The sequence below is a fragment of the Coregonus clupeaformis genome, chromosome 21 (assembly GCF_020615455.1).
Source record: "Coregonus clupeaformis isolate EN_2021a chromosome 21, ASM2061545v1, whole genome shotgun sequence".
Lineage (NCBI taxonomy): Eukaryota > Metazoa > Chordata > Actinopteri > Salmoniformes > Salmonidae > Coregonus > Coregonus clupeaformis.
Window position 1 is genome coordinate 8,440,878 of NC_059212.1, and position 20,870 is coordinate 8,461,747.

At 43.0% G+C, this 20,870-nt stretch overlaps 1 protein-coding gene and 1 pseudogene across 2 annotated transcripts; one reads left to right on the forward strand and one right to left on the reverse strand.

Moving 5' to 3' along the window:
- Positions 1-5,379: 5,379 nt before the first annotated feature.
- On the reverse strand, positions 5,380-18,221 carry nek12 (NIMA-related kinase 12). 2 transcript variants are annotated; one of them, XR_005994877.1, is made up of 5 exons: positions 16,644-18,221; positions 16,217-16,522; positions 15,874-16,074; positions 15,601-15,764; positions 5,380-5,420 (listed from the first exon to the last, which is right to left on the reverse strand). XR_005994877.1 is itself a non-coding variant. In XM_041843837.1 (4 exons), the coding sequence occupies exons 1-4, from the start codon at positions 18,106-18,108 to the stop codon at positions 15,661-15,663; spliced, it is 2,076 nt and encodes a 691-aa protein (XP_041699771.1). In that variant the 5' UTR covers positions 18,109-18,221; the 3' UTR covers positions 15,079-15,660. The 2 variants fall into 2 exon arrangements, 1 of the variants encoding a protein (XP_041699771.1); XM_041843837.1 differs by lacking the exon at positions 5,380-5,420 and having other exon boundaries at positions 15,079-15,764.
- A 408-nt stretch (positions 18,222-18,629) lies between these two features.
- On the forward strand, positions 18,630-20,569 carry LOC121585870 (annotated as a pseudogene).
- Positions 20,570-20,870: the final 301 nt, after the last annotated feature.

Below are 20,870 nucleotides of genomic sequence, written 5' to 3' on the forward strand. Positions count from 1 at the left end.
GATGAACTCTGTTGTATACAGTGAAGCTATCACGTCTCCTTTCACTGTTTGCATCCCAAATGGCACCCTATTCCCTATGTAGTGCACTACTTTTGACCAGGGCCCATAGGGTACTAGTGCACTATATTGTGAATAGGGTGCCATTTGGGACAGAACCACTGACTGTTGTGCCACAGAAGGCTGTGTGATGTGTCCTCCTCTGCTTCTGTTGGGGGTTAGGATTTAGAAGACGATAAGGCCAGACACCACAGGCTGAAATGACATGCTACCTGTTCCTGTGGACTTTCTGTCATTAGTTAGCAACTTCCTTCAAACTGCACGCAGAGACATAAAAATGGTATCCATCTGATATCTCTCCAGACAGGGACTTGACAAATGAACCCTGGACACCACTGGATGGCCTGGGTTTTGTTTGTAGGAACAAACTCCTGTCCTCCGTACAGATATCTGTAGTTTGCTATTACTCAAGAGGCAAAGTTTTGAAAAATATGTATTTATTTTCTTTAAGAAAAAAATTGTTGATCGCACATCATTGATGTAAGTTCTTTACAGTATAACATGTAGGGTTCATCCACATTCAACCATTGTAGAATAAATAAATAAATAATCAATACATATAACATTTCTACATTCATTTGAAACATTCTGTATTTCAATATAATATTATCTTATTTGAGAACAATTATGCTTTTCATGATGGAAGTACATAGTACTGTATGTCAATCAAACATTTGTATTCTGACTACAAACAGACATGGGAAGAACACTGACTGTTATCTTTAAGACATATTTACAAAGTAATAATTTAACAAATAAATATGTTTGTTTAAATAAATACATAACACAAATTATTCAAAACATTTGAATACCTTTCAATAAAATCATAGTGATCCAATCAGTAAGTAGTACATCGAAAAAGACATGAACAACCTTAAACCTGAGAATGGTCTATAAATAACAATGACTTCTGTCACAAAGAGCCATGCATCATGTTTATGGACCATGTTACCCAAAGAGATCAATCTATAAGATATAGAGATCATCTAATTACTTTATCTCTATGGTAGTATCTCTCCCACATTCGTTTTCATTAAGGTTCTGGAGGAAACGTATGTACGCCTGTAGAGGAACAGCCTTCAATCGATTGCGTAGCGTTATGTTCTTCATGGGGCAGACACTGGCCTCCTTTAAAAATATAAATCATTGAGCCATTAGTATGTAGCCTGAACCAACTTCAACAAGTAGTGGGCAGAACTGTGCCGGAGCTGGACTTGAACTGAGTGCTACCGTCTGCCAGTAACACTTCACTAAACAGTGACTGCGTCCCAAATGGCACCTTATTCCAATGGGCCATGGTCAAAAGTAGTGCACTATATAGGGAATAGGGTGCATTCAGAGAGTGTTCAGGGTCAAAAACACCTGAATAAACGGTGTGTATTAAACAGAGGCAACATATTCCCTATATGGTGCACTACTTTTGACCAGGGCCCTCAGGGACTGACCTGTCCAAAACGCTTCACTAAACAATGTGTAGAAAACAGCCAGTGTTCAGAAACTCACCTCAGGGGTAGAGATATGAGGCAGAGCCTGGATGTTCTTCTGCAGTCTGTTCAGAAGTGGTTTGTGTTCCTCGGTCCGGGCCTTCACCATGTTGACCACATGCTTCAGCTCAGTGGCAAACACCCCCTGGCACTCACACTGCAACTAACACATGAGGAGACTTGATTAGACAACAGTTCAGACAACAGTTGTGAGTTATGTATACACTACAGACGTGTGATATTGTTTGTGTGTGTGTGTGTGTGTGTGTGTGTGTGTGTGTGTGTGTGTGTGTGTGTGTGTGTGTGTGTGTGTGTGTGTGTGTGTGTGTGTGCGTGTGGATTGATGAAGGATAGATGACTTACTGCTTTGTCCTGCATTGCTGTTGTTGGTACTCTGTACTTATTTGGCTGTATGATGAAAGAAAGACAGTCTCATTAGATAAGACAGAGGCTACATTCAGAATGGCAGTATATTACAACTCCACCAATCATCTCACGGTCTCTATTTATTTACTTTAGATAACATCTCTTGTTGAACCAATGCCCTGCAGTTTGTGACTAGCCACAATGATGGACATAGTCTGGAACTCACCACCCAACTCCTCACATGTGAACAACTGTCAGTGAGCTTAACTATGAGCTCAACTCTAAATGTGCGTCCCAAATTGCACCCTTTTACCCATATAGGGCACTACTTTGGTCAAAAGTAGTGCCCTATATAGGGAATAGGGTGCCATTTGTGGCACACCTCTAACTACCAGTGATGAGAACATTCCTATGACTGTCTACTTACAAAAGTGAAGTTGTCCTTGGTGAGGCTGTGCAAGTCTTTCAGGATCTCTTTGCGTAAGTTGTTGCCCAGACAGAGATGCAGCATGTCGAGAAACACAACAACAACAACAACAGACTTCATCATTTTCATACTGTGATCTCTGGTTGTCTGTCTATTACTCTCTTTCTTTCTCTCTGTTTCTCTCAGTCTCTCTCTCTTGTCTGTCGGTCCCTGGAGAATGTGTGAAGTGAATATGATAAAGATCAGCGGCATTGATGCTTTTTATGGCAAACAAACAGGAAGTTGTTGTGAGAAGGCGTAAAGAAACCGTGATGTCACTGAAACAGCCCTGGTCTGAGCGATCAAGGAAAACACAGTATCACCATCAACACCATCACCGCAGCAATTAATGGTCAGGGATGATATTCGTTCATATGTGAATCTGATAAAGATGTTTGATGATTGTCATAGATAGTTTCATGGTGTTGTGTCCAGGACCATGTGTGTTAACAAAATGTTGACTTGTTAAATGAAAATCTATTAAAGATGTTTAGATCTGGTTCTCTCTCGTTCCAGACCAGCAGATGTCTTTTTAAGGTGTGTGTGCACGTGGTGAGAGAGATCCCTATCTTGCACTGGAAAAGCTATGGACTGTCAATATATTGCACTGTGCTTTCATCAAATATAGGCTCTGATAGGTTGCAAAAACATTTTGTGGAGGTGTTTTGTGGATGTGGATCTCTGGCCTCTTGTGTGAGATGACCCAGAGATGCACCTTGAGTTCTAGGCTACTATAGGAAGTGATGGTCAGTGAGATAAAATGACACTAAATGTATCAGGTTGCACAGACAGACTTTTTCTGTGCCTCTCAAGCCTGCTTGAAGCACTCTGACCATGCTTGAAACCGTATTGTACATCTGCCCATGAGACAAATCTACCATGAAATGACTCTAGGTCAGGCAAGTTGCACACTTGGCTGCATCCCAAATGGCACCCTATTCCCTACATCGTGCACTACTTTTGACCAGAGTCCTATAGTCCCTGGTCATAAGTAATGTACAACATAGGGAAAAGGGTGCCATTTCGGACGCACCCAAGCTGTCAGTCTTGCCAGTGTAAAAGTCACTTTCCAGCACAGGAGGTTGGTGGCACCTTAATTGGGGAGGACGGGCTCATGGTAATGGCTGGAGCGGAATCAGTGGAATGATATAAAATACATCAAACACATGGGTTCCATTCTCTCTGTTCCAGCCATTATTATGAGCCGTCCTCCCCTCAGCAGCCTCCACCGCTTTCCGGTGAAGAAGATGTGGGGTTTCTCAGTCTACTCTAGTGTGTGAGGAGGAGTGTACTAACAATACCCTGTGTGAAGTAGAGTTTCTGCAGTCTCTATGAAACCTTATCAGGGACTACCATCTCAGCCAGACTGCTGACACTGATGCTGAGTTAGATTAGTTTTCTTCTTAGAATTTTCTGTTGAGCCAAGATTTGAATAACTGGCCCTAACCCTAACCTTAACTCTAACCTTAACCCAATTCCATAATAAAGGAATCTGAGCTGCTGCCGCCTATATAGTCTTTATTTATTGCATGGTTCATGAACCTGGTCAGAACACACAGTAATCTGTTCCAAATGGCATCCTATTCTTTATACAGTGCACTACTTCTACCAGGGCCCATATAGGGAACAGGGTGCCATTTGGGAAGCAGGCTATGAGATGGTTATCTCTGCTATTTAAATCAGGTTTCCTGTCAGAACTAGATGTTTTCCTTTGCATCACATTGACACCTAGACCCACGTTTAGCAGACGCTCTTATCCAGAGCAACTTACAGTTAGTGAGTGCATACATTTTTAATACTGGCCCCCCGTGGGAATCGAACCCACAACCCTAGCATTGCAAGCGCCATGCTCTACCAACTGAGCTACAGGAGGCCTACACATCTCCTCCATGAGTTTGACTATATCTCATATGAAGATTGAACACTCAAGTTGATAGTACGTCTACATTTCCTGTACTTTAATCACATGCATGTACAGTATGTCACCATTAGCATGCTCTAATAAATTATCAAATGTTTAATTCATTATTTTATCATTACAAATTCTGACGATTAAATAAAATAAAACCAAGTCTAGAATGATTACACTAATTCACTAATATGTCCATGTAGTTGTAGAGCCTCACGTTGGTTAAAGCAACAACATCATCCTATAGGCTGAAGCTATATAGAATCAAGCAGAAACACCATCCTATCAGATCTGGGTTCAAATATTATTCAAAATAATGAAAACCCCAAACAGCAACAATGCAGATGTAGAAGCATGGTGGCTAGGAAAATCTCCCTAGAAAGGCAGAAACCTAGGAAGAAACCTTGGCCAGTCCTCTTCTGGCTGTGAGATTATAAGAGTACATGGCCATTAAGGCCAGATTGTTCTTCAAGATGTTCAAACGTTCATAGATGACCAGTAGGGTCAAATAATAATCACAGTGGTTGTAGAGGGTACAGTTGGCTTTTCATAGCTGAGCATTCAGAGGTCGAGACAGCAGGTGAGGTAGAGAAAAAGAGAGAGAGAGAGAGAGAGAGAGAGAGAGAGAGAGAGAGAGAGAGAGAGAGAGAGAGAGAGAGAGAGAGAGAGAGAGAGAGAGAGAGAGAGAGAGAGAGAGAGAGAGAGAGAGAGAGAGAGAGAGAGAGAGAGAGAGAGAGAGAGAGAGAGAGAGAGAGCACAGCCATGCATAATTTCTAGATTTTCCGTATTATGCATTTGTTCGAATACATCCTTGATCTCTACAGGACAGAGACACTTTGTTTTTGGAAGACAGATGATATCTATTTATTATTATTATTCTGTACTGGTACATCTACTGCTCTTCATACATGCAGCCCTATATGTACAATAAATATGTGGACACCCCTTCAAATGAGTGGATTCGGCTATTTCAGAGTCGAAAACAGCAGGTCCTGGACAAGGTAGCACGTCCAGTGAACAGGTCACGATTCCATAGCCGCAGGCAGAACAGTTGAAACTGGAGCAGCAGCCCGCTCCTGGGGACAGCCAGGAGTCATCAGGCCAGGTAGTCCTGAGGCATGGTCCTAGGGCTCAGGTCCTTCAGGAGGAGAGGAAGAGAGAGAGAATTAGAGGAAGCATGCTTAAATTCACACAGGACACCAGATAAGACAGGAGAATTACACCCGATATAACAGACTAACCCTAGCCCCCCGGCACATAGACTATTGCAGCATAGATACTGGAGGCTGAGACGGGGGGGGTCGGGGGACACTGTGGTCCCGTCCGACGATACCCCCAGACAGGGCCAACCAGGCTGAGCCCACGAAGATCTCCTCCACCACACGAGCCCGAAGGGGGCGCAAAACCGGACAGGAAGATGACGTCAGTGACTCAACCCACTCAAGTGACGCACCCCTCCTAGGAATGGCATGGAAGAGCACTAGTAAGCCAGTGACTCAGCCCCCGTAACAGGGTCAGAGGCAGAGAATCCCAGAGGAGAGAGGGGAGCCGGCCAGGCAGAGACAGCAAGGGCGGTTCGTCGCTCCAGTGCCTTGCACCTTCGCACCGCTGGGCCAGACTACACTCAATCATATGACCTACTGAAGAGATGAGTCTTCAGTAAAGACTTAAAGGTTGAGACCGAGTCTGCGTCTCTCACATGAATAGGCAGACCATTCCATAAAAATTTAGCTCTATAGGAGAAAGCCCTGCCTCCAGCTGTTTGAAATTCTAGGGACAATAAGGAGGCCTGTGTCTTGTGACCGTAGCGTACATGTACAGTGGGGGAAAAAAGTATTTAGTCAGCCACCAATTGTGCAAGTTCTCCCACTTAAAATGATGAGAGAGGCCTGTAATGTTCATCATAGGTACACGTCAACTATGACAGACAAAATGAGAAAAAAATATCCAGAAAATCACATTGTAGGATTTTAATGAATTTATTTGCAAACTATGGTGGAAAATAAGTATTTGGTCAATAACAAAAGTTTCTCAATACTTTGTTATATACCCTTTGTTGGCAATGACACAGGTCAAACGTTTTCTGTAAGTCTTCACAAGGTTTTCACACACTGTTGCTGGTATTTTGGCCCATTCCTCCATGCAGATCTCCTCTAGAGCAGTGATGTTTTGGGGCTGTCGCTGGGCAACACGGACTTTCAACTCCCTCCAAAGATTTTCTATGGGGTTGAGATCTGGAGACTGGCTAGGCCACTCCAGGACCTTGAAATGCTTCTTACAAAGCCACTCCTTCGTTGTCCGGGCGGTGTGTTTGGGATCATTGTCATGCTGAAAGACCCAGCCACGTTTCATCTTCAATGCCCTTGCTGAAGGAAGGAGGTTTTCCCTCAAAATCTCACGATACATGGCCCCATTCATTCTTTCCTTTACACGGATCAGTCGTCCTGGTCCCTTTGCAGAAAAACAGCCCCAAAGCATGATGTTTCCACGCCCATGCTTCACAGTAGGTATGGTGTTCTTTGGATGCAACTCAGCATTCTTTGTCCTTCAAACACGACGAGTTGAGTTTTTACCAAAAAGTTATATTTTGGTTTCATCTGACCATATGACATTCTCCCCAATCCTCTTCTGGATCATCCAAATGCACTCTAGCAAACTTCAGACGGGCCTGGACATGTACTGGCTTAAGCAGGGGGACACGTCTTGCACTGCAGGATTTGAGTCCCTGGCGGCGTAGTGTGTTACTGATGGTAGGCTTTGTTACTTTGGTCCCAGCTCTCTGCAGGTCATTCACTAGGTCCCCCCGTGTGGTTCTGGGATTTTTGCTCACCGTTCTTGTGATCATTTTGATTCCCGCGGGGTGAGATCTTGCGTGGAGCCCCAGATCGAGGGAGATTATCAGTGGTCTTGTATGTCTTCCATTTCCTAATAATTGCTCCCACAGTTGATTTCTTCAAACCAAGCTGCTTACCTATTGCAGATTCAGTCTTCCCAGCCTGGTGCAGGTATACAATTTTGTTTCTGGTGTCCTTTGACAGCTCTTTGGTCTTGGCCATAGTGGAGTTTGTAGTGTGACTGTTTGAGATTGTGGACAGGTGTCTTTTATACTGATAACAAGTTCAAACAGGTGCCATTAATACAGGTAACGAGTGGAGGACAGAGGAGCCTCTTAAAGAAGAAGTTACAGGTCTGTGAGAGCCAGAAATCTTGCTTGTTTGTAGGTGACCAAATACTTATTTTCCACCATAATTTGCAAATAAATTCACAAAAAATCCTACAATGTGATTTTCTGGAAAAACATTTCTCAATTTGTCTGTCATAGTTGACGTGTACCTATGATGAAAATTACAGGCCTCTCTCATCTTTTTAAGTGGGAGAACTTATACAATTGGTGGCTGACTAAATACTTTTTCTCCCCACTGTAGGCATGTACGGCAGGACCAAATCAGAGAGATGTAATGCTTTGTAGGTTAGAAGTAAAACCTTGAAATCAGCCCAAGCCTTAACAGGAAGCCAGAGCACTGGAGTAATATGATAAATGTTTTGGGTTCTAATCAAGATTCTGGCAGCCGTGTTTAGCACTAACTGAAGTTTATTTAGTGCTTCATCCGGGGAGCTGGAGAGTAGAGCATTGCAGTAGTCTAATCTAGAAGGTCATGGGTTAGCTTTTCTGCATAATTTTTAGACAAAAGGTTTCTGATTTATGTAATGTTACGAAGATGGAAAAAAGCTGTCCTTGAAATATTCTTGATATGTTTGTCAAAATAGAGATCAGGGTCCACAGTAACGCAGTTTTATTTGAAACGACTGTACAACCATCAAGATTAATTGTCAGATCCAACAGCAGATCTCTGTTTCTTGGGACCTAGAACTAGCATCTCTGTTTTGTCCGAGTTTAAAAATAAAACACTTCCTTATGTCTGAAACACAGGCTTCCAGGGTAGGCAATTTTGGGGCTTCACCATGTTTCATCGAAATGTACAGCTGTGTGTTGTCCGCATAGCAGTGAAAGTTGACATTGTATTTCCGAATGACATCACCAAGAGGTAGAATATATAGTGAAAACAATAGTGGTCCTAAAATGGAACCTTGAGGAACACCGAAACGTACAAATGATTTGTCAGAGAACAAACCATCCACAGAGACAAACTGATATCTTCCAGACAGATAAGATCTAAACCAGGCAAGAACTTGTCCGGGTAGACAAATTAGAGTTTCCAATCTCTCCAAAAGAATGTGGTGATCGATGGTGTCAAAAGCAGCACTAAGGTTTAGGAGCACAAGGACAGATGCAGAGCCTTAGTCTGACGCCATTAAAAAGGTTATTTACCACCTTCAGGAGTGCAGTCTCAGTGCTATGATCGGGTCTAAAACCAGACTGAAGCGTTTTGTATACATTATTTGTCTTCAGGAAGGCAGTGAGTTGCTGCACAACAGCTTTTTCTAAAAATGTTGAAAGCAATGGGAGATTCGATATAGGCCAATCGTTTTTACATTTTACGAGTCAAGATTTGGCTTTTTGAAGAGAGGCTTTATTACTGCCACTTTTAGTGAGTTTGGTACAAATCCGGTGGATAGGGAGCCATTTATTATGTTCAACATAGGAAGGCCAAGCACAGGAAGTAGCTCTTTCAGTAGTTTAGTTGGAATAGGGTCCAGTATGCAGCTTGAAGGTTTAGAGGCCATGACTATTTTCATGAATGTGTCAAGAGATACAGGATTAATAAACTTGAGTGTCTCCATTGATCCTAGGTCCTGGCAGTTTTGTGCAGACTCAGGACAACTGAGCTTTGGAGAAATACGCAGATTCAAAGAGGAGTCTGTAATTTGCTTTCTAATGATCATGATCTTTTCGTCGAAGAAGTTCATGAATTCATCACTGCTAAAGTGAAAGCCATCCTCTCTTGGGGAATGCTTCTTTTTAGTTAGCTTTGCGACCAGTGGCAGTCACTGCCGTTAAAGATGAGGGAGGACAAATTATTTTTTCATGAGCATGGCCTTATTTCTATTACAGCATATTGGATGACTCTCATTCATATTCCATTCACCCAGTTCAATGTAACAGCGATAGGTTTAGGCTACTACATGATACTCTAATGTTCCCTATACCCCTCATGAGGTTGCTACAATCTAGCCTATCAATGAAAGTTTACTACGTTGGTGCACACAGGTCGAGAGACAAATTTGAGGTGACAGACAGTGACACATGGACAGACAGTGACATTCAGTGCCACCTTGCACACTCTTGCCTGCATCTAGCTGATATAGGGTGTAATCATTAGTCCAACAGTTGCAAACAAGAGTTTCTATTGGACAAATTCAGGTATGTTTATCCCCGTTTTGTTCCGTTTGCTTCCGTTTAAGAAACTTTTTCAACAGAATCGGCGGAATGAATACACCCCTGATCACACGTAAACACAGTTCACTTTCATAGCAGCCACAAAACTTTCTCTCTCTATTGCTTCTCCTTCATTTAGGAAGAAATTCATTTGTTCAAAACTGTTCAACTATTGTCTTTCTCGCTCTTTGAGTCAACTACTCACCACATTTTATACACTGCAGTGCTAGCTAGCTGTAGCTTATGCTTCAGTACTAGATTAATTCTCTGATCCTTTGATTGGGTGGACAACATGTCAGTTCATGCTGCAAGAGCTCTGATAGGCTTGAGGAAGTTGTTATAATTACTGTGTAAGTCTATGGAAGGGGGTGAGAACCATGATCCTCCTAGGTTTTGTACTGAAGTCAATGTACCCAGAGGAGGATAGAAGCTAGCTGTCCTCCGGCTACACCGTGGTGCTACCCTACAGAGTGCTGTTGAGGCTACTGTAGACCTTCTTTGCATAATAGTGTGTTTTAATCAGTTATTTGGTGACGTGATTATATTTAGTATTTTATAAAAGGATAACATTTTTTATATTTTACAATTTACATTTTTATGAAATTCACTGAGGGGGATGATCCTCCCCTTCCTCCTCTGAGGAGCCTCCACTTTTTGCAACTGTCTCAAAAATTATAATAATAAAATAATAATATAATATTATAATAATAATAATAAATTTGGGATTGTTCTTATTCTCCTCAGTTAGGTTGGAAAAATAGGATGATCAAGCAGCAGTGAGGGCTCTTCGATATTGCACGGTACTGTCTTTCCAAGCTAGTCGGAAGATTTCCAGTTTGGTGGAGCGCCATTTCCGTTCCAATTTTCTGGAAGCTTGCTCCAGGGCTCTGGTATTTTCTGTATACCAGGGAGCTAATTTCTTGTGACAAATGTTTTTGGTTTTTAGGGGTCCAACTGCATTAAGGGTATTACGCAAGGTTACATCTAGATCCTCAGTCAGGTGATTAACTGATTTTTGTACTCCGACGTCCTTGGGTAGGTGGAGGGAGTCTGGAAGGGCATCTAGGAATCTTTGAGTTGCCCAAGAATGTATAGCACGCCTTTTGATGATTCTTGGTTGGGGTCGGAGCAGATTATTTGTTGTGATTGCAAACATAATAAGATGGTGGTCCGATAGTCCAGGATTATGAGGAAAAACATTTAGATCCACAATATTTATTCCACGGGACAAAACTAGATCCAGGGTATGACTGTGGCAATGAGTAGGTCCGGAGACATGTTGGACAAAACCCACTGAGTCGATGTTGGCCCCGAAAGCCTTTTGGAGTGGGTCTGTGGACTTTTCCATGTAGATATTGAAGTCACCAAACATTTGAATATTATCTGCCATGACTACAAGGTCCGATAGGAATACAGGGAACTCAGTGAGGAATGCTGTATACGGCCCAGGAGGCCTGTAAACAGTAGCTATAAAAAAGTGATTGAGTAGGCTGCATAGATTTCATGACTAGAAGCTCGAAAGATGAAAACACAGTCATTTTATTTGTATATAAATTGAAATTTGCCTTTGTAAATGTTAGCAACACCCGCATATGTGGGATGCGCAGGGGAAATGGTCACTAGTGTAACCAGGAGGAGAGGCCTCATTTAACACAGTAAATTCATCAGGCTTGAGCCATGTTTCAGTCAGGCCAATCACATGAAGGTTATGATCAGTGATTAGTTAACTGATTATGACTGCCTTGGAAGTGAGGCAACTAACATTAAGTAGCCCTATTTTGAGATGAGATATTATCACAATCTCTTTCAATAATGACAGGAATGGAGGAGGTCTTTATTCCAGTGAGATTGCTAAGGCTAACACCGCCATGTTTAGTTTTGCCCGACCTAGATCGAGGCACAGACACGGTCTCAATGGGGATAGCTGAGCTGACTACACTGACTGTGCTAGTGGCAGACTCCACTAAGCTGGCAGGCTGGCTAACAGCCTGCTGCCTGGCCTGCACCCTATCTCATTGTGGAGCGAGAGGAGTTAGAGCCCTGTCTATGTTGATAAGATGAGAGCACCCATCCAGCTAGGATGGAGTCCATCACTCCTCAGCCAGGCTTGGTCCTGTTTGTGGGTGAGTCGCAGAAATAGGGCCAATTATCTACAAGTTCAAAAATCTCTGAGTAGTAGACATTGTTTACTATTTTACACCTGGGGTTGCTATACATTACTTTTACCCATTGAATAAGAGACTCAACAACAACAACAAATAATACAGGCATTTATATATTAATTCCAGTCGTACTTTATCAAAGGCCTTTTCAAAATCCAATATGGTAGTGTTGTGGTTTGTACGGGGTTTGCCTCACCCCTAGAGAGAACTCTCACCCTCCCTCAAACCAAAATACCATTCTCTTGCTAGGCCACATAGTAAGAGGTCATTAAAAAATACATATTAATTACAATACAAGACAATTCAATGTATCTGAATGGAGTATGTCCCAATATGTTGATATGTACACCACCTGATCATTGAATTGATTTGTCATTGAATGTTTAACATCAAATTTGAGTAGCTGATTTGGTTTTTCTTGGTGCCAAGATTATGTTTAGTTTAAAGTCGGATCTCTAACCTTATCATTATTCCTATTAAGTGGTTGGAATCGGAAAGGTGCCACAAGTTCCAGTCATGTCAGAAGGTGGTTTTTAAACCTATGTCTCCACACCATCAGTGCGTGGGCAGAGAGATGTGTGGCAAGGTACAGAATATGGGGGAGGGGGGGATATTTCTGATGTCAGATAGTGTGACAATAGGAAGCCATCCCTAGTTTTCTCCTGACTCAGACAGGAGAGTTGTAAGTAGGCCTACACTACAAGCTGTCCATATCTCATATCTGTCCATATCTCCACTATAGTACTTTTCCACTAAGCTTGTTTGCTTGCACGCCAGTGTGTGTGTGTGTGTCTGTGTGTGTGTGTGTGTGTGTGTGTGTGTGTGTGTGTGTGTGTGTGTGTGTGTGTGTGTGTGTGTGTGTGAGTGCATATGCGGGAAACTTCAAAGATGACAGATTGTGTGATGATAGGAGTTCTGTAATAGATTTCCGCTCACAACTCATCTATTTCTTGAACCCATCACGTAAGCATATCTATCAACACAGACCTCACCATGAGATATATCCACTGATAAAGAAGATAGAGCCATGGGACGTGGAAGGATAATACCACATCACGGTGTGTGAAATTCCCAAACAATAGAGGGAGCTGCTGTGTTCACTTCTTAGATCAACCCATCGTTAGAATATCTCAAGATTTAATCTAATTATTCCAAATACGTGGGAGATCAAAATGTTACCTTGAAACGCCGTCCCCTCCCCCACATACCCACCTGTTTTTCCCCCTTGCCATAATGCAATGATGAGCAAGCAGAGACAGAGGATGTCTCCCAAATGGCACCCTATTCCCTATATTGTGCACTTGTTTAGACCATGGTCAAAAGTATGTGCACTATATTGGGAATAGGGTACCATTTGGGACGCACCCAGAGATGTTTCAGATCTTACTGGTGACCTATGACCTATGTCACCTATATGTGCGTGTGCGTAGGAGGAACGAGTGATGCTAATTGTTTAGCAACTCCAGTTGGTCACAGCTGAGCTAAATAAAGCCTATGAGGTGTGAAGAAGGACATGAAACTCCTATGATTCAACAGCATGGGAGGGGCTTATTACTGTGCACTTTTAGGGGATTTTCAAACCAAAATAGTCACAGATTGACTTTTAACCAAAATGTCGTGCAATCCATTGACTTCCTGTAATGCATAACCTTCAACAGTTGGAAAGCTATTTCCAAATGTCCTCTCTGGCCAGTAGACAGCAGTACAGTATGTTGTTCCCTCCACCGCTGTATCAAATGTTGATCATTATTATCATGTGCAATATGTTTGTGTCTGGGCGGATGTTTGTCCTCACGGACATTTGCAAAGGGAAGGGATCACTGCTGTTGTCTCGCTTTCCAACCAAGGTGCATGAATTGAGGAGCAAACTGAAGGAGAGAGGAGATTCAGCAACACTTGGAGGACAATGGAATTCAATAAAAAAGCTTATTTATTGCTAAAAGTTGAACCAGCACGTTTTGGCTTTAAAGAAAACCTGATGAAGGCGAAAGGCCGAAACATGTTGGTTCAACTTTTAGCAATAAAGAAGCTTTTCTATTTAATTCCATCCAAGTGTTGCTGAATCTGCTCTCCTCGTCATGGAGATGTGTGAATGGATCTAGATGAGAATATGATGCAAAGGAAAACATGTCTGGGTTACGACAGGAAATCATGAGGCAGCAGAGATAACGATCTTATACTCTGAAACAACTCTATGTCCCAAATGGAACCCTATTCCCTACATAGTGCACTACTTTTGACCAGGGCCCATAGGTAGTGCACTATATAGTGAATACGGTGCCATTTGGGACATGCAGCCAAACTCAGAAAAAAATTATGCAACCCCGAGACCCATCTACCCATCTACCTATCTATCTATCTACCTATCTATCTATCTATCTATCTATCTATCTACCTATCTATCTATCTATCTATCTACAGTGCCTTGCAAAAATATTCATCCCCCTTGGCGTTTTTCCTATTTTGTTGCATTACAGCCTGTAATTTAAATTGATTTTAATTTGGATTTCATGTAATGGACATACACAAAATAGTCCAAATTGGTGAAGTGAAATGAAAAAGAAAAATGTGTGACTGGGATGGAGGTTCACCTTCCAGCAGGACAATGACCCTAAGCATACTGCTAAAGCAACACTTCAGTGGTTTAAGGGGAAACATTTAAATGTCTTGGAATGGCCTAGTCAAAGCCCAGACCTCAATCCAATTGAGAATCTGTGGTATGACTTAAAGATTGCTGTACACCAGTGGAACCCATCCAACTTGAAGGAGCTGGAGCAGTTTTGCCTTGAAGAATGGGCAAAAATCCCAGTGGCTAGATGTGCCAAGCTTATAGAGACATACCCCAAGAGACTTGCAGCTGTAATTGCTGAAAAATGTGGCTCTACAAAGTATTGACTTTGGGGGGGTGAATAGTTATGTACGCTCATGTTTTCTGTTTTTCTGTCTTATTTCTTGTTTGTTTCACCCCAAAAAATATTTTGCATCTTCAAAGTGGTAAGCATGTTGTGTAAATCAAATGATACAAACCCCCCAAAAATACATTTTAATTCCAGGTTGTAAGGCAACAAAATAGGAAAAATGCCAAGGGGGGTGAATACTTTCACAAGCCACTGTATCTATCTAACTAACAGGCATTACCTTACCGACATCTCTGCTGTTTGTTTCAAAATCCCCAGAACAATTACAGACCAGACCAATGTGTTGATAAAGATTCCTCTTTTATAGCAGATTGCCAAACATTTCAGTAAAAATGAATGGGGATTTCTTTCTCAATAGTACATAAAGTAAAACCTTTTGAGACAACATAGAAATGCACTTACATTGAAGTAATTAAATACATAAATAAGGAAAGTTTCGACTTGACATCATAAATGAATCAATTTTATTTCTTTACTTTTCAAGCACCCTCTACAGTTCCACTGCTTCCATGAGGGAACCAACCAAAGCCCCTTTAGATTTCTGCTTACTTCACTTCAAGGTATTTTGAAGGAGGGTGTTCTCCCCGTCTTACCCACAGATGTTCACACTTCAAGGTATCATATCCTCTTTACTCTTTTAACTTGCTACCTGTGTTATGCAACCTCAAATCAGTTTGGGCTGTGAACTGCCACAGTTACTCTGGGTATTTTCCCTTCCACAGTTTCAAACAAATGCCTGATAGCACCCTCTTGCATTTACAATGTTAGGAACCATGATGGATGGCAAATAATTCCCCAAAATAAACTTGCGACATTGTAGGCCTACAGGTAATGTCATGGTGCATCAGAAGTCCAGGTTTGGAGGTTGGCTCCACCATTAAATACTTTAAGAAGGTTTACCTCTTGGCCTATGCTGCCTCTTGGTCGATAGTGAATATGAGATTGCAGGTTTCCAGGCGGTCAGGTCCCCTGCATGTGTTTAAAGTGTGGCTGCAGGTCTTCAGGGCTGAGACCGTTCACAAAGTGTTCGGTGATCTCTGTGTAGAGAGAGGGGCCGATGCCCTCTGCAATGACACACATAGACACTCAACAACACAGGCAGGCAGGCAGGTAGGCACACATACACACCACACACACACACACACACACACACACACACACACACACACTTACCCATGATGCAGCTGTCTCTCAGAGTCTTCAGCGTGACAGCCACGCCCCCTGCGTCCCTCAGCTGAAACTCCTCCCCTTCATCACCCTCTGCAGGGAGCTCCAGAGCAGCGCGGGCATAGTGAACTACCATCATCACATCCTCTTCTTCCTCCTCCTCAAAGTCATCAGGGTACTCACTAGGGTCCTCCACTTCAGGGGTCACTGTACACAGATGTGCATGGTTGATTAAAGTACTGAAATTTAACTTTTGGAGAGCTGTCCACTCCTCTATGAGGATCCAGCACACAACTTTTGAATGAGCAACACATTGTTTATTAGGCCTATTTGTCTCTATCAGGTTTACCATTAGCTTCCATAGAGACATCCTCCATGACAGCGTTAACAGGTGTAGAGGTTGCCTCATCCTCTCTGTGTTCTTCTATGGAAGACAAGCTGTGGTCGTCATCAAAGTCCTCTGAGTAGTCAGACTGTCCTATACTGACCACATCATCCTCTATCTCCTCATCATCACTGGGACAGGGCAGGTCTCCTATACTGACCACATCACCCTCTATCTCCTCATCATCACTGGGACAGGGCTCTGTACTATCCTCCTTCTCCTCCTCCTCCTCCTCTTCCCCTGTATAGGAAGGTACGAGTGGAAGTGGTCCTGAGAGAGAGAGAGAGAGAGAGAGAGAGAGAGTGTCACACAAGCACCAAAGACAGCATACAAACACAATATGGCCTAAACAATACAAGAGTTAAGCATGTAATCAGAGTACAAGAGTTACTGGCACTGCTGCTGTCCTCCTTCCATTCTGCAGTCACGGCCAAGCTCTCATCTACAGGTGAGCTCACAGAGCCAGGTGTTCTCACAGAGCCAGGTGTTCTCACAGAGCCAGGTGTTCTCACAGAGCCAGGTGAGCTCACAGAGTCAGGTGTTCTCACAGATCCAGGTGTTCTCACAGAGCCAGGTGAGCTCAGAGTGTCAGGTGTTCTCACAGAGCCAGGTGAGCTCACAGAGCCAGGTGTTCTCACAGAGCCAGGTGAGCTCACAGAGTCAGGTGTTCTCACAGAGCCAGGTGTTCTCACAGATCCAGGTGTTCTCACAGAGCCAGGTGAGCTCACAGAGTCAGGTGTTCTCACAGATCCAGGTGTTCTCACAGAGCCAGGTGAGCTCACAGAGTCAGGTGTTCTCACAGAGCCAGGTGAGCTCACAGAGTCAGGTGTTCTCACAGATCCAGGTGTTCTCACAGAGCCAGGTGAGCTCAGAGTGTCAGGTGTTCTCACAGAGCCAGGTGAGCTCACAGAGCCAGGTGAGCTCACAGAGCCAGGTGTTCTCACAGACTCACAGACCCCACTAGAGAGAGGTATGGATCTGGAGTCTACGTTATCATACACTGCTATCTCTTTCTCCCTGTGCTTGACAAACTCTCTGAGATGTTCCCGTACATAGGCCATGCCCAGTATGGCTCCAGCACTAGGTCTGTCCTCAGGCACCGGACAGAGCAGTATATGTACCAGAGAGGTGATGCTGTCTGAGTAGGTCTGGGGCACAGGGCTGTACTCTCCTCTGATGATCTTATAAAGCAGACTGAGCAGGTTGGAGGCAGCGAACGGCGGTCTGAGAGTACAGATCTCATACAGCAAGCATCCCAGTGCCCAGACGTCAGACTTAGAACTGTATGGGATGTCCTGACAAACCTCTGGACTCAGGTAGCTGGGGGTACCAACACAGGTACGAGCCATATCCACTGTGTTGGTCATTATCTTGGATATCCCAAAGTCCCCCACCTTTACCACGCCTCTCTTAGTTAGAAGCACATTGGAGGTCTTGATGTCCCGGTGGAGGATTTTAGCTGAGTGGACATAGCTGACTGCCATGGTAACCTGTACAAACCACTCCATTATCATCCACTCTGGGAAATAGTCCCCTGTCTTTCTCTCCTTGACTTTGTCATCCAGTGTCCCTCCATCGCAGTAGTCCATGACTATGTAGATGTATCCATCATTTGAGTCAATGAGAGCCTCGCTGCAGGTCACTATGTGAGGGTGATTCAGCCTCCTGATGATTTCAGCTTCTTGTAGGATGGCCTCTTTGGTCTTTGTTTTGCGAGAGTCGTCTGCTTGTATTCTTTTCACTGCATGCAGTCTCTTGGACTCCACGTGCTTCATCAGGAATACTTCTGCTGATCCACCTCTGCCCAGACACAGAATCTTCTTGTACGATTCCATTATCGTTAGTAAAATGTTCATTTGTTATCAGCCATCTCAATGAATGAGAGAAAAAAGTTACATTCCATGTCTTGGGTGTGGACTACAAGTACTTGTAGCAGAGAAACTATCGCACAACAAAAACAAACGTCACCTTGAACCTTGTGTTTAGTCTGATTCCCATAGTAACCGTCTGGCTCAGCCCACCGGGTAAATAACAGGGTTTTTTATTGGTCGAAAATGCTTTAGCCAACACTGCTTCAGAAACTTTTCCAGGTGAAGCGTAACATTTAAAATTTGCCCCATTGAAACCCAATGAGCAAACATTATAAAAACGATGTAATATTAAATGGTACGTATAGGAAATGAAGCTTGTTCAAAAACATCTAAATGGAATGCTGCATGCGCAGTTTCTCGTTTACTTCCGCGCAGTTTAGCGTACATTTATGATGAAGCAGAAGCAGCATGACCAAGCTTGTCTTGTAGTAGTTGGCTAGCTAGAAGTTCTCTTTCCAGTTGTCCCATTCGTTTTCAGTAAAGGGTATTTTCAAGAATGCCACCTAATGGGAAAGGTGCCAAGGATGGGGGGTGGCAAGGGAGGCAAAGGTTACTTTATTCTTCACTAAATCGACAAGGCATGTTGGATTGAGTACATGCTAACTAGCTAGCTAGCCAACTTTACAACACAGCCTGTGTGCAGTTAGCTTGCGGCTAGGTAGTTATCTCCATGTAAGTCATGGTATTGTGTTGAACGTTATCATTCGGGTGGAGACAAAGGGGAAAAAGAGGAGAAGAGGATAAAGGGAGGCACTTCTGTTAAGGTAGCTAGCGAGATAGCTACCTATGTTAGCTAGTCTATACAATGCCACACCATACTGTACTGTCTTTGGCTACACTGTGTGTGTGTGTGTGTGTTCGTTCTCATGTAAGCAAAGACAGCTAACTAAATTGACTAGCCATGTTGTTTTGATGTATTCCCCAGGTCAGACATATCCTGTGTGAGAAACATGGTAAATGCATGAAGGCGATGGAGAAACTGAAGGCTGCGGTTCGCTTCAGTGAAGTGGCCTCACAGTACAGTGAAGACAAAGCCAGACAAGGGGTAAGAGAGCAGTTCCCATGCACCAACTAACAGACATTCACCCTTACGATCACTTAAAGGTGTATTGGTTTATTATGGTAGTGTAATGTATTGGTTTATCATGTAGTTGGAATAGGGTGCTGTCTGCTAGTACCCAAAAGATCCACTGGATGGCATCCTCTATGTCTTGCTGTCTATCACTTAATCGTTTTTCAATAATATTGTTAGGTGAGAGAACTTGGGTGTATTCATTAGTTGCAGATTGTTGCACAACTTTTGGTAACAGAAACCGTTTACTCTATGAGCCAAACAGACGCAAACGAAACGGGAGGGACCTACCTGAATCTGTCCAATAGAAACTCTAATTTCCGTAGTTTTCCCTTTGGAGTGAATGGTTTCTGTTGCAAAGCATTTTGCAACAGTGTCTGACTTATGAATACACCCCTGTTTTAGCCTTTTGTATGACTGTGGCAATATTGACTGTACTGTTATCCTGGTTGTGACAGGGTGATCTGGGCTGGATGACAAGAGTCTCTATGATCGGACTCTTCCAGGACGCTGCCTTCGCCCTACCCAACAGCACCATGGACAAACCCATTTACACAGACCCCCCCCCCCTGTCAAGACCAAGTTTGGCTACCACATCATCATGGTGGAAGGAAATAAATGACTGGAAGGAAAATATCCACTACTCTTCACTTTGACATTGGGACACTCTGCGTTCTGTCGGAGGAGAATCAATCATTCGGTCGTTTAATTTCTCTGCCTGCTTTTCTTCATTTCTTGCATCATTTCTTCCTAGTAATGGCACAACAAAAGCTAACAATGAAATGCTCCGTAAAGAGAGACACACAGGCTAATAAGATGTATGAACTCCTGTCTGTACATAAAAGGTGGTGAAATGTGTACACTGCTGGTCAATTAAACATTGTAAAATGTCCAGGGGTGAAATTAGATTACATTTCTTACCGGTACGGGACACCCAAGTGCGCGCACAGTTTTTTTTTTAATACTACAAAAATTACAGGGTAGCCTACTCTGCTGTCACTGACAAACAGATCAATAAAAACGTTGTTGTCTGATCCATATAATTGGCCTACGAGAAGGGGAGACACAAATACAATATGACATCCATCTAACCTGCAGGAGGAAATTATTGTCCAAAAACAAACAAAAGTGGCACTGACCCAATGATAAAGACAGTGAATATGCACATTCACTGGGGATATGGCCTGTGTTCTCTGCTGGTGCCAATAAAATAGGCTACTGTTCAATCAATTCAGTTAAGAATTGTGATAACTAAAAGACAGATTGGAATCTCTTCATTGTCATCTCTTTACAACAATAGCCCATTTGCTTTCCAAACAGTTTTTCTGCGATTGTATTTTTAAATATTGCGATATGCCTGGCTGGGTCTCTGCTTTTCACTGACAGTCGCAACTCAACAATCATCTACACTGAACAAAAATCTAAACGCAACATGTAAAGTGTTGGTCCCATGTTTCATGAGTTGAAATAAAAGATCCCAGAAATGTTCTATATGCACAAAAAGCTTATTTCTCTCATTTTGTGCACACATTTGTTTACATCCCTGTTAGTGAGCATTTTATACTTTGTCAAGATAATCCATCCACCTGACAGGTGTGGCATATCAAGAAGTTGATTAAATAGCATGGTCATTACACAGGTGCACCTTGTGCTGGGGGCAGTGGCGGCTCCTGAA